This window comes from Nycticebus coucang, chromosome 11 (assembly GCF_027406575.1).
Source record: "Nycticebus coucang isolate mNycCou1 chromosome 11, mNycCou1.pri, whole genome shotgun sequence".
NCBI classification, from domain to species: domain Eukaryota; kingdom Metazoa; phylum Chordata; class Mammalia; order Primates; family Lorisidae; genus Nycticebus; species Nycticebus coucang.
The window spans coordinates 5,596,321-5,611,016 of NC_069790.1; the positions used below are offsets into that span (position 1 = coordinate 5,596,321).

General features: G+C 36.8%; 2 protein-coding genes across 5 annotated transcripts in view; one reads left to right on the top strand and one right to left on the bottom strand.

The window, feature by feature from the left end:
• Window positions 1-7,841, bottom strand: part of SPATA48 (spermatogenesis associated 48) — a 72,504-nt gene extending 64,663 nt beyond the window's left edge. Inside the window, exon 1 of the mRNA XM_053553871.1 lies at window positions 7,283-7,841. Coding sequence (XP_053409846.1) covers window positions 7,283-7,841 — 559 coding nt within the window. The remainder of the gene's footprint in view (window positions 1-7,282) is intronic.
• A 1,440-nt stretch (window positions 7,842-9,281) lies between these two features.
• Window positions 9,282-14,696, top strand: part of ZPBP (zona pellucida binding protein) — a 165,828-nt gene continuing 160,413 nt past the window's right edge. For all 4 annotated transcript variants that reach the window (XR_008372894.1, XM_053553735.1, XM_053553737.1 and 1 more), the window contains exons 1-2: window positions 9,282-10,512; window positions 12,446-12,526. Coding sequence is in view for 3 of the 4 variants with exons in the window: in XM_053553735.1 (XP_053409710.1) it covers window positions 10,386-10,512; window positions 12,446-12,526 (208 nt within the window). In the remaining variant the exon portion in view is untranslated. The remainder of the gene's footprint in view (window positions 10,513-12,445; window positions 12,527-14,696) is intronic.

Consider the following 14,696-nt stretch of genomic DNA (forward strand, 5'->3'; position numbering starts at 1 on the left):
AATAAATTGCATCAACAATGCAAATTCTAAAAAAGAAAAATCCTGGACCAGATGGTTTCACACCAGAATTCTACCAAACCTTCAAAGAGGAACTAGTAACCTATATGTGTAATCTATTCCAAACTGTAGAGAAGAAAGGAATCCTCCCCAACACATTATAAAAAGCAAATTTCATCCTGATTCCAAACCAGGAAAGGATCCAACAGAAAAATAAAACTATAGGCCAATATCATTAATGAATGTTGATGTAAAAATATTCAAATAATATCCTAGCCAACAGCATACAGTGACACATTTAAAAAGTTAATCATCATGATCAAGTAGGTTTTATCCCAGGGATGCAGGTTGGTTCAACATACATAAATCCAGGACCTCATGGCGCAACGGTAGTGCGTCTGACTCCAACATACATAAATCCATAAAAACAAATACTATATGATTTTTCTCAATCAATGCAGAAAAGGCTTTTGACAATATCTTGCATTCCTTTTTTGATAAGAGCACTTAGGAAAATAGGCTATGGTGGGACATTTGTTAAACTGATAGAGCCCATCTACGGCAAACCCATAGCCAATATCTCATTGAATAGAGTAAAACTGTAAGCATTCCCACTTAGAACTGAAACTAGGTAAGGATGCCCACTATTGCCACTGCTGTTCAACATAGTGCCAGAAGTGCTAGCCATTGCAATAAGGCAGGAGGAGGTAAATAGCATTCAACTGGGACAAAGGAAATCGAATTCTCACTTTTTGTGGGTGACATGATGTTATACCTGGAAAACCCCATGGACTCACCTATAAAGCTCCTAGAAGTGATCAATGAATATAGCAGCACCTTGGGATACAAAATCAATACCCACAAATCAGTAGCCTTAATATATGCCAATAACAGTCAAACTGATAATAAAAATCAAAGACTCTATACTTTTTACAGTAGCTCCAAAGAAGATGAAATACCTGGAAATATATCTAACAAAGGACACAAAAGATCTCTATAAAGAGAACCATGAAACTCTGAGGAAAGATATAGCAGAAGATATTGAATGGAAGAACATACCATGTTCATGGCTGTGAAGAATTAACATCATTATAATGTCCATACTACCCAAAGCAGTCTACAGATTTAATACCATTTCCATCAAAGCACCAATGTCATATTTTGAAGAACTTGGAAAAAATAGTACTTTGTTTCATGAAAGCAGAGTACTATTTTTTCCAAGTTCTTCAAAATATGACATTGGTGCTTTGATGGAAATGGTATTAAATCTGTAGACTGCTTTGGGTAGTATGGACATTATAATGATGTTAATTCTTCACAGCCATGAACATTAAGGTTATGGGGGGGGAAGCAGAAAGAGGGACGGAGGGAGGGGGGTGGGGCCTTGGTGTGTGTCACACTTTATGGGGGCAAGACATGATTGCAAGAGGGACTTTACCTAACAATTGCAATCAGTGTAACCTGGCTTATTGTACCCTCAATGAATCCCCAACAATAAAAGAAAAAAGGAAAGAAAGAAAGAAAGAAAGAAAGAAAGAAAGAAAGAAGGAAAAAACTCTAAATAGCCAATACAATTTTTAGACATAAAAACAAATCTGGAGGCATCCCATTACTAGGCTTCAGGTTATACTAAAAGTTCATAGCAATCAAAACAGCATGGTAGGCACAAAAATATACATATACCTATGGTATAAAATATAAAATCTATTGATGAACCCAACCACACATCTCCATTACATCTTTGATAAACCAAGCAAAAGCATGCACTTGGGAAAAGAATCCCTATTTAATAAATGGTGCTGGGAGAACTGATTAGCCTTATGGGAAAAGACTCAGACTGGACTTGAACTTCTCACCATTGACAGAAATCGGCTCTTGCTGGACAAAAGATTTAAATTTAAGACATGAAACAACAAAAATTCTAGAAAATTTTGTGATGAATGCTTCACAATATTGGCCTGGGAAAATACCTTATGAAGAAGACCTCCATGGCAATTGCAACAACACCAAAAATGAATAAATGGGATCTGATCAAGCTAAAAAGCTTCTGCACAACCACAAATACCACAACTAAAGCAAACAGAGAACCTTCAGATTGGGAGAAGATTTTTTTGCATGTTAGCATCTGACAAAGGACCAATAACTAGAATCTACAGAGAACTCAAATTAATCAACAAAAAAAGAGCAAACAATCCCATCTACAAGTGGGCAAGAGACTTGAACAGAAACCTCTCTGAAGATGATGGATGAATGGCCGATAAACACAGGAAAAAATGCTCATAATTGCTAATCATCAGAGAAATGCAAATTAAACCATTCTGAGACATCAACTAACTCTAAGGAGATTATCCCACATCACAAAGTCTCAAATCTGTAGATGCTGGAGTTGATGTGGATGTAAGAGAACACTTCTATACTTCCGTTGGAACTGCAACCTAATATAATCTTTATGGAAAGAAGAATGAATGGAGAATTCTCAAGAACTAAAAGTTGACCTTCCATTTAATCCCACAATTCCATTACTAGGTATCCAGCCAGAAGAACAAAATTCATTTTACCACAAAGACATTTGCACCGGAATGTTTATTGTAGCTCAATTCACAATTGCCAAGTCAAGAAAGCAACCCAAATACCTATCAACACGTGAATGGATTAACAAACTTTGGTATATGTACACCATGGAGTACTATTCCGTCATAAGAAAAAATGGAGGCTTTTCATCTTTTATGTTTACCTGGATGGAGTTGAAACTTATTCTTCTTAATAAGGATTTCCAGAATGGAAAAAAAAATATCCACTGTACTCAATATTAATATGAAACCCATATATAGACAACTACATGCCAACATGAATGATGAAACACAAATATAGTCTAGCCAGGGCGAGGGGCAGGTGGGAGGCGGGAGGGCAAGTGACGAGATCTCACACAATGTGTACAATGTGAGGGTGTTCAGTACTTCCCCAGGGTGAAAGGCTCAACTACAACTTGAACTTTACCTTCGAATTGAAAACACTGAATTTAACCTAAATTTTTGTACCCTCATATTAATTTGAAATTTAAGAAAAGAAGGTAAGGGGCGGTGCCTGTGGCTCAGTGAGTAGGGCGCCGGCCCCATATGCCGAGGGTGGTGGGTTCAAACCCAGCCCCGGCCAAACTGCAACAACAACAAAAAAAAAATAGCCGGGCGTTGTGGCGGGCGCCTGTAGTCCCAGCTGCTCGGGAGGCTGAGGCAAGAGAATTGCGTAAGCCCAAGAGTTAGAGGTTGCTGTGAGCCGTGTGACACCACGGCACTCTACCGAGGGCAGTACAGCCAGACTCTGTCTCTACAAAAAAAGAAAAAAAAAAGAAAAGAAGGTAAGACCCCCTGATAGGACTTAGTTTCCTTTTAAGAAGAGGAAGAGAGACTAGAGTGTGTTATCTATCTATCTATCTATCTATCTATCTATCTATCTATCTACACACACACACAAAAAGGTGCCAAATATGTATACACATTTTAAGAATGAAAAAACTATTAAAATTGTAATACTCAAGTCATGTTTGACTTCTGCAATTACAAGAGATACTCAAACATGACTTGCATTCATCTTTGGCTGTTGGTGTACATTGAGTACTACAATTTTAATGCAGTTTTTTCCCTTCTGAAAATGTGTATACTTTTTTCAGTTCTCTCTCTCTCTCCCCCATATGAGGAGACATGGAGAAGGAGCCTTCTGTAAGCTCGATCTTTGATTTCCCAGCCTCTGGAACTGTGGCAAATACACTTCTGTTGCTTCAGCTACCCAGTGCCTGGTACTCTGTTATAGTACCTGAGCTAAAACAATGGTTAAATAAATGAATACACACAAAGAGGTATAAATATTGATGTCAGGAGGCCAAATGGGAGAAAAATCATGTGCTGTCAATAGATAAACTCTATTTTCTCTGTGCTAAGGTCACCTGCAGCAACAATGGATATGTTTAGAGTAGTTGATTGGGTGATGAAAGAGAGACCTCACTGGAACAACAAAGAAAGTACTGAACACTTTACCCAGAAATATAATCCTTTATAATATTGCTATGATATTTGCAAAAGAATACTGGTTTGTGATGTATTTGAGTAATTTTGAGATGCCCTTCTTTATCAGAATGTATTAGAAATAATGTGTATTAAGGTTTTCAAAAGCTGAAAGTACTTATCATTTATAGTTCATGATTATTTCCAGGACCTACAAAGTCATTGAAAGCCCAAAACAAATTATATTGAACTCACTTCCTAAACTGCAGGTACTACTCTTTGAAAATGTTAATAGCTGATAATAATAGCTACTAATAATTGAATGCTTTATCAGGTTTCAGGGATTTTCCTAAACATTTTACAGGCCCTTAGTTTATTTAATTCTTATAAATGTATAAGAGAAGTTCTATCATTCCCAATTTATATGTGAAGGAACCAAAAGTTCTGGACTTTAACTTTATACAACATGACATTTATTAAGTAGTTTTACACCACATGGCCCCTATTGTTATGTTGTAAAGTATTACTGTTATGTGGATTTTATAAATAAGGATATGCAGCCATGAAGAGAATAGTTATCTACCCTGTGCCATACAGGAAGTAAGCTTTTGACAAAATTCAAGCCTAGAGAGTCTGACTTTTGAGCCTATCCTCTGAATTCCTCTGTTGTACTGATGCAGGCATTGACAGACGGACTAGATAAACCTTAATTTGGTTCTGAATTGTTGGTCCAAAGTCCATTAATGCCATTTTAGTCTTATATTAGCATTACTAACATAAACAATTTCTTCAACCTATTATTTCTTGGAATAATGTTTTAAGAGTCCACTCTTAAGAGAACTTACAAGAATAAACCAACAATGTTGTCTTTAAAAATTACACTAGACTAGGATTTTCTGCTTATAAGGTGTATGGCATCCTTGCTTAAAATAGGAAGAATGATTTCAGTTCCTTTAAGGAAACATTCTTAATGATGAATGCTATTATACATTGAATTATCAGCAAAGGTTGAGCTCAAGCTTCTATCTGGACAGAGTAGAATAATAGAATCAATTAAATGTACTTTGTCTGTGGGAAGGACCTGGACTCATGAGTGGTTTCCTCAATGGACACACTTAAAAATTTTTTTTTTTTTAAAGTTAGTTTTGATAGCAACTTTTTCCTAATGCATTTTTTTTTTTTTTTTTTTTTTTTGTAGAGACAGAGTTTCACTTTATGGCCCTAGGTAGAGTGCCGTGGCATCACACAGCTCACAGCAACCTCCAGCTCTTGGGCTTACGTGATTCTCTTGCCTCAGCCTCCCGAGCAGCTGGGACTACAGGCGCCCACCACAACGCCCGGCTATTTTTTTTTGTTGTTGTTGCAGTTCGGCCGGGGCTGGGTTTGAACCCACCACCCTCGGTATATGGGGCCGGTGCCCTACTCACTGCGCCACAGGCGCCGCCCCACTTAAAATATTTTTAACACATTAGATAGTATTTGTATACAAGTGGATTTGATTCTCCGTAATACCATATTTAGCTAGATAGTATTTCCAACGGATTATGAAATGATGTATTGTCAAGGTAGGCTGTTGAATCTCATTTATGGCCTATATGAAAATTCAATAATAAATTCAGAATTTCCCTAAATCATCTTGCTAAGGACATAACTGGATAAAAGCATAACTCATCTTCTGATTATGTGTCTCTAAATTCCTCCTTCTGGCACCAAAATGAAAATGTGCAGGGGTGGGGCTGGGGAGAGTTATGTTGTGGGGTTTTTCATTTTCATTAACTTTTCCTTTACTCTCACCCTCTTCCTAGTTCCTGTAGACTATGCCCTTTGGCTATGGAGTAGGCAGTCAGCAGAAACCAGGAATCCCCACTGCCTCCACATGTGGCGGCCTCACTGTTGCATGATACATGTTTTCCTTAGGTTTCTTGTCTATGGCTGGGTGCTAAAAAGGAGCTGTGGGCTGGGCACAGTGGATCACACCTGTAATCCTAGCACTATGGGAAGCCAAGGTGGGTGGATTGCCTGAGCTCATGGTTTCGAGACCAGCCTGAGTAACAGCGAGACCCCTGTCTCTAAAAAAAAAAAAAAAATAGCTTAGTGTTGTGGTGGGTGCCTGTAGTCCCAGCTACTCAGGAGGCTGAGGCAAGAGAATCACTTGATCCCAAGAGTTTGAGGTTGTTGTAAGTTATGATGCCATGGCACTCTATGGAGGACGACAAAGTGAAACTGTCTCAAAAGAAAAAAAAAAAGGGAGCTGGAGCTGGAGAAGGAAGGTTGGTGCAGTCTCTGGCACTAGAGCAAGCCTAGCCCCTCTTGCTGCAGCATTTGTCCTTTTCTTTTTCACAAACTGAAAGATGCTAATCTCTTCTCACTCCCTGCCTGCCAGACAACTTCCGGACAGAAAATAGTCCCTGTAGCCTTCCTTTGGAGATCACCATTTCTGGGCCAGGCTTATGAACATATAGAAGAGTTCTTACAGAGAAACCACCTGATCCTGATGTTAGTAAGGTGTCATCATCCTACCCCCAGGGATGTGAGCTATTTATGCTGCGGTTGCTTTTCTTCAGCTCCCATTTTTTTCTGGACCCCAAATATTTACTTTCTACTTTCCCATTTTATTTCAGCCCCCTGTAACCTAACACTTTCATAACCATCTGCAAATTAATTTTGTCAAGGGAGAGACAGATAAGAATGCTTACTATAAACTCACCAAAGTGATGTACATATTCCCTTGTGATAAAATCAATTTATCCATATATATGGAAGAAATAACCTTACGTATTATGTGTTGGTCACTTAAACTAATGAATTTTCTGTTTTAGTAAATGATTTTTTTGAGACAGAGTCTCATTCTGTTGCCCCTGGTAAAGTGCCATGGCATCATAGCTCAAAGCAACCCCAAACTCTTGGACTCAAGAGATCCTCTTGCCTCAGCCTCCCAAGTAGGTGAGACTACAAGACCCAATAAGGTCTGGGGCTTGCTCAGGCTGATCTCGAACTCCTGAACTCAGACAATCCACTGACCTCAACCTCCCAGACTGCTAGGATTACAGGTGTGACCCATAGAACACGACTAAAAAATAAAATTTTGTTTTATATTTAGTTTATACAAAGTTTATAATTCTCACTACTTTTTTTCTAACAATCTGTAATTTAAAAATAAGAAAATCTTATTCAGATCTTTATAATTTTGTGTTGATTTAACTACAAACATATTGAATCTTATATCCATACTCCAATGTCTTGTTTGAGTATATAAAAATATAAAGTATTAATGTCACTTATTTTACCTCCAAGTTTTGCTCTGATGGAAATATCTGGCACTTTCTTGGAATTCCATCTCCTGTCCTGTTGCAGTTCTTCTGATAGAATTGTTTGCCTTTTCACTGTTGTTTGAAAACCTGTGTTTGATCTGGGAACTCGATGTTGAGGTTTCACATCACTGTAACTCACCAAGCTTGGTATCATTTTGCCAATGCCAGGATTTAAATCAGCATCACCACCAGGACTCATAAAGCCTGAACAGGGATCACCTAACGGCACTTCATCCCGAAGTGGAAATAATGGGTAATCTGGCCCATATGGTGGAGGATAAGGATAGTGCACATGATAGTCTGGCAGAACTGATGGTGGATAAGGGTGAAATTTAAGAAAAGAAGGGTTGCATTTCTTTTCAAACCTGCCATGGTTATGTCTGTCCTCAAAGCCTTTCACAAAAGGCATATTCATTTTTCTTAAGAGATCATGGTAATGTGGGTAATCTGTATTCTCAACATCATTCATTCGTGAAAGGATGGGCCTTTTAGAGATACTTATCTTTCCTGGTGTGTGCTGAACCTCCATATCCATAACTGTTCTCTTTAGGCTTTTCAATAACTATCACTTAAGTACTTCTGATGGTTCTTTCAAATTAGGGTTAATCTAGTATAAAATTATTGATTTAGCTTTCTGAATGTTGGTAGAGTAGATTTTTTTCTCTTTAAGATAATTTTTTTCCTCCACCAAAGAAAAGGATAGGGCAGTAAAAGAACAGGAAAGAAAAAAAGCAGCAGAACCCTTGTTGCTTGGTAACAGCTAGAACTCTAAGACACTGAAACATTTTTATGTACTTCATAACTTAATTCTTAAGAAAATCAAGATAGCCTTGATAGTGCTATTTCCATGATACTCTTCTCCCCAACACTCAGAAAAGCTGTGCTCATTCATTTACTTTTAAATTTTCCCACAACTTGATACTTTATGGCTATAAAATAAATTTAAGCAGTATAAAGAAGTTAGCCCAGTGATAACATGATATATTTAAAAAGTATATATGTAATTACAATTATGTATTAACTCTATAGATATGACAAATAAATCATAACACTAAATATATGCTATCTAAATAAATGTACGTCTAAATGCACTGCAAAATATAAACAGGTATTCTGAACTTGAACTAAACTTGAATTGGTGTATCTAATTTTTAAGGTTAGTAATTTTCAAATTTTAGTCAAAAGCACAGGTTCATCCTTTACATGCCCTAAATTATCTCTACTTCCTTTAATGTAACCATGTTGTCCAGAGTAATCTGGCAAACTCATTTTACAAAACTACAATATCAGTTGTTAGTCTACATTGTAAAATATCATTTAAATTATTAATATACCAGTTCATTTAAACATTCTTTTCAACTAAATAATTTATTCTTGCATAAAAACTGTTACTATAAGAACTCCAAATATTAGAATTTGGTGATTGAAAGATTACACCTTACTGCAGCAAAAATGCAAAACAGGCAAGTGATGGTGATATGTGTGTTAAAACCAGATTGCCTATGGCCCACTTACGGTCATTAAAATTTTGAGATATAGTTATGTAGGAAAGTTGAATTAGATGCCTGGGCTAATAGTTTGAAATTCTTTATCCAGAACACAGTATATTGAGTGACACTTTTTAGTTCACTCAGGATCACTCATTTCTTCATATTAAAGCTAACAATTCATTTACTGTTTGGTATTTTGTCTGTAGTTGCTCAGACTTCATTCTTCAAGACTTCATTTTGTCTGTAGTTACTTCAGACTTCATTCTTCCCAACAGTCCTATTCCTATTGAGTAAATCCTTCCAGCAGCAGCAAAGTAGAGGTATGATTCTCTTTCAATTTTTACAAAACAAGTTCTGTTTATAGACTTTTCTAGGCTCTGTAGGGGAAAAAAACCATAACCCCTAACCATAGGTTTGTAATTGAAAAGGACCTCCATTTACAAAAACAGAAAACCTCAGAAATTTTATTATTTTCTTATGTATATTTCACTCATATATGGGAGACATCCAGAGAATAAGTTCTCAAAGAGATGGCTTTGAATTCTAGCTTACACAGTATCTTCAACAAAGAATGTAAATTTTTAGAGAATTTAAAGCAAGAGAAAAGAAAATGACTTTTGAGTCTCTATAGGTAGCAAACTGGAGGGAAAGCAAACTAATGCCGGACAAAGGTTACTAAAGCTAATATTAATTCATCTTGTGTTATCTCAAGGTAGATGAGAGTTTGAAGCTGTGTTCAGTGGATAACTCTTTCTTCATGGGGGAGTGGGGCAGGATTACTTTTGTCTTTGTAATCTATGTCCTTCCTGCTTTTAGACAAAAAGAGAGAGGTAACAGTGCTCTTAAACCTGCTTCTTGTCTTCAGCTCAACAATCTTTCATATTTTCGGTAGGCATATTCTGGTCTCCCAAAGTTGATAGGTTGTTTTTTGATTTTCTGAATTTAGACAGTGTAAGATGATTGTCCAGGCTGAGTATTGCAATAAAGTCAATTTCATCTAGGTCATTTTCTCCATTTTTCCATCAAGCTTCTTTCTGGTGTTAAAAGCTGACCTTTAATTCCCAATAGGTGTATGCTGCATTTATACCCAAGTAAAAGCCACACATCCATCAAATATTAGTTGCGTACAGTACTAGATCCCAGCAATCCTTTGGGACTCATAAATTCTCACTATCAGTTGTTCTGATTGGCCCTCAAATGCTGAGCTCAGGCTACCCCCACTCCCACCCCCGGCTTCTGTGAAGGGCGTTCCCTCTGTCCACAGAAGCCACAGGAACACGAACACGCGGGCTTTGAGGCCCCACGTTCCTCTCGGGAATCTTCGACAATTGGCGTGTGCTCTTGAAGATTCCCTCAGTGATGCTGTAGTCCTAAAGGCCCAGTGGCCTCTCACCACAGTTAGCAAGCATCCATCTTTTCAGCAGCGCGTAGAAAAGGGCCTTTCTCCAGCTCCCCGTCCTGGCGGAAGTGGCCTGGCGCCCATCCGATCCCTCCTTCCGGTTTGCCGCCTCCGACTTCCGGCGGCGGGTGGGCGCGCGCCAGGCAACGACCGTATAAGCGGTCACTAGGCAGGCGACGGCGGCGTGTGGATGGAGGCCTCGGCCCCGGGCCGGGCGCGGCGGGGCTGGCGAGGGGCTCGGAACGCGGGCTCCCCGCTCTCCAGGGCCGCTGTCATCCTTTTTCTCTCCGCCTTTCTTGTGCGGACGCCCGAGTCAGGTGAGGATCGGCGTCACTTGGCCGGCGGGCTCGGCTGAGGCAACCTTGACTACCCCCTCCCCCACGGAGAATTGCTTCCTCTTGTGTCACGTGCACTCCTTTTATGTAAAGAAACACTCTACTCACTAATACCTGACGAGAAAGGTTTATTTTGTATAGAAGTTGTACAAAGGCACTTTACATTTGCATAGAGGAACGAATGACAGGGGCATTCATAATGTATGACTAGAATAGATCACAAACATGTGCAGGTAAAGTTTTAAAGTTAGATTGATGTGTTAATGAATTGCCAAATTCAGTTCATTGGTCATTTGCCAACTGTTCATTTCAGTGTGTCAACTTGGATGATGGTAAATGCCTTCTTTCGTTTCAAAATGAATGGACATCCTGGCGCTTTGAATTATCTGTGATATTGGAGCGCCACCTACTGCTATTAAATGTGAAACGCGACAAATGCTGGGATTTTAAAAGTTTTGACGTATGAATTGAAATGCTTTTCAATACTGTTTTCAAAGTACATTAAAGATAGTGACGAACAAACACTGCAGAAAGAAATGAAAGTTCAATTTAACTATTATTTAACCGGGAAGTTTTTGGCTGCATTATCTTGTGTTCAGATTATAGACCTTTAAAAAATAATTGATAAAAAGCACAAAAGAGATTTGTGTCAAATGTTAAAAATTGTTCCAATAAGATAGAATGAAAAAAAGAAAGAAGACGCCCTCCAAGAATATAAATGTAGAAGGAATGTAGAGGTAGGCATGGGATAGGGAGGAGAAAGGAATGATGTAGATTAAAAGATTTCTCACAGGCCAGATATCAGGAATCCAAAGATGGTTCATATATAAGTATGGGAACAGCCACTAGCCTTTACTTGCCATGTAAGATAAAAATGCTTCTTGAACATTGTTTATGGTCTTGTGCTAGGTATGAAAGGGTGTGTATTTGAAAATTTTACGGGTCTTCGAGCTGGTAACAAGATTGGACCTATGAGTGTATAAGAAATAGAAAAATAAGTCAATATCATAATATGTAACCTATGACTAACGAAGGCCTCATTTTATATAGCCTTCCACAGTTTATACAATGTTCCACTTAGTTACTATAACCTAATTCTGTAAGGCTGTAATTAGTAGTCCCATTCTGCATATCAGAAAACTGAAGCTCTCTAGAGTTTAAAGTGACTTTCCTAAAACCAGCAGGTGGTAGAATTAGGATTTAAAATCAGGTCTTCTGGCATTGAATGCTGTATTTTTTCCTTTGCACTTTATTTCCTGCCTCTGTTAAAAGTAATTTGGGTATATTGCATTTTAATACTATCCTTCCTACTTGTTCTGTTCACATTATTAAGCCACATTTACTCATTAAAAAATGACTGATGAATATCAGGATGTATTCCTAATTATTACTTAACATTCACTGTGTGCCAGGTATAGTGTTGGTTTTGATCTCTGATAAGTTGGCATAAACACTGATCCTATTATCACTGGAGCTGTAATCTAATAAGGGAAAGGATGTATGTATATAATGAACTGTAATACAATGTATGATAAGTGCTATGGATAGGTGCTAGTGATGTGCTATGGTAGGTAAGAAATAATAAGCACAAACAGAAACTTTGAAGGAGAAGAAACTTGCAATTTGAGTCTTGAATGGTGGGAGACTGGGACTTTTAAAAATGAAGAAAGTATCTAAGTGGATGTTAAAAAAAAAAAAGAGAGAGGTAGGAGATAATAGGGAGAGACGGTAGGTAGATTAAATTCATCAGAGCATATGAAGGAGTAAAGTTGGAATAGAGAAATTATCTGTCAGAGGAGATTGATATATGATGTTCTTTTTAAACCAGGATCAAATATATTACAGTATTGTTATTTGAATATTTCGGAATTTCACATGAGGCAAATTGTTGATCATTTGTTTTTGTTTTTAATAGTTGGATATTTGGTTCGATTGCCAAGAGGTTTTCGCTTGACTCAAGATTCGTTGAAAATAGTGGGATCAGCAAGTTCTCCAGGTAATCACAACTAGCTTTTCAATAATTTTAAGAAAGTTACTAGCATTTCAAATATTTTTTTCAGTCTTATTCAATAGGCTAATGTTCTCCAGTTATCTTAATTTCCTAAGGCCCTTTTTCTTCTATAGAAATGGATTAGGGCGGCGCCTGTGGCTCAAGGAGTAGGGCGCCGGTCCCATATGCCGGAGGTGGCAGGTTCAAACCTAAGAAATGGATTAAATTTTTTTCTATGTACTTAAATTTATCCAGGTCTAATTCTGTATGCTACAACTGCTTATGTGTACAAAGAATAATTATTTCTAAAAGTTATATGAAATTGCTTACAGTACTTTTATTATATAATAAGTAACTATAATAGTTAATTATGCTAAAACTTTTTTCAAATGTGAGATCTACAAATCGTAACAATTTGGACTCATAAGATTTTACAGTAGTCACTTGAGGCACAGCAACTTCACCTTTATTTTGCACAGGTATTTTTTTACTTTGGTAAATTCACATGCCATCAAATTCTTCCTTTCAAGTGCACAGTTAGTTGTTTTTAGTATATTGACAAGGTTTGACAACCATCAACATTATCTAATTTCACAACATTTTTATCATTCCCCAAAGAAATACTTACTCATTAAGCAATTAACTCTCCAGCCCTGGAAACCACTAATCTACTTTCTGTCTCTATGGATTTATTTGTCTTGGACCTTTCATGTAATTATATACTATATGGCCTTTTGTGTTTGTTTTCTTTCACTTAGTATATAATGTTTTTGAGTTTCAGCCATGTTATAGGATGCATCACTACTTATTCCTTGATAAGAATAATATTCCATTGTATGTGAGCATACCTTTCACTTCTCTTGAGGTGTGTACCTAGGAGTAGAATTTCTGGAAAATATGGTAACTCTATGTTTAATATTTTGAGCAGCTGCCAAACTATTTTAATTCACATCAGCAATATATGAGGGTTTGAATTTTCCACATCTCACCAATACTCGTATTGCCCATCTTTTTGGATTATAACCATTCTAGGATGTTTGTGTTATCTCATTGTGGTTTTTATTTGCATTTTTATTTGCATGTTTTTGTTTGCATTTCCTTAAATGAATAATAATATGTTACTTTTCATGATATGTTTTGTAGCCACATGGATATATATTTCGTAGAAATGCCTATTGAAGGCCTTTGCCTATTTTTAAATTGTATCATTTGCTTTTTTGGTTGTTGAATAGTTATATATATGAAGAATTCTTCATATATATATTTTAAGTACTAGACCTTTATCAGATACATGATTTGCGAATATTTTTCCCCTTCTCCGAGTTATGTTTTTACTGTTTTACTGTATCCTTGAAACACAGGTTTTAAGCTTCTAATTTCTGTTTTTTATTTGGTGCTGATGCTTTAGGTGCCATATGTAAGAAATTACTGCCTAATTATTGGTCACAAATTTTTACTACTGTGTTTTCTTACAAGACTTTAATAATTTTAGCTCTTAAATTTAGACCTTTGATCTGTTTTGAGTTAATTTTTGCATGTGGTACAAGAAAAGGCCATATTCATTTTTTATTATGTGGATTTTCAATTGCTTTAGCAGCATTTGTTAAAGAGACTATTCTTTCTCTATTGAATTTTCGTGGCACACTTATTTAAATGCAGTTGGCCACAGTTGTATGGGTTTATTTCTGGACTTTAAATTTGTTCCTTTGATTCATATGTCTCTATCCTATGCCATTATCTTGTTGTCTGAATTATTGTAGCTGTACAGTAAGTTTTAGAATCCTTATGTGTGATTATTTCAAATTTGTTTTCTAGATTACTAGGTTCCTTGCAAGTCCATGTTAATGCTAAGAATCAGTTTGTCAATTCCTACACAAAACCCATTTGGATTTTAATTGGGATTGCATTGAATCTGTAGGTCAATTTCAGGAGTATTCATACCTTAATAATACTAAATATTCCAATCCATGAACTTGGAGTGTCTTTCCATTTGTTTAAGTCTTTTTAAATTATTTTCAATGATGTTTTGTAGTTTTCAGTATATAAGTCTTACATTTCTTTTTTAAAAATTGACTTATAAGTATGTTATTATTTTTGATGCTATTGTAAATGGGATCATTTCACTTACTTCAGTTTTGGGTTGCTAATTGCTAGTGTATCGAAATACAACTGCTAT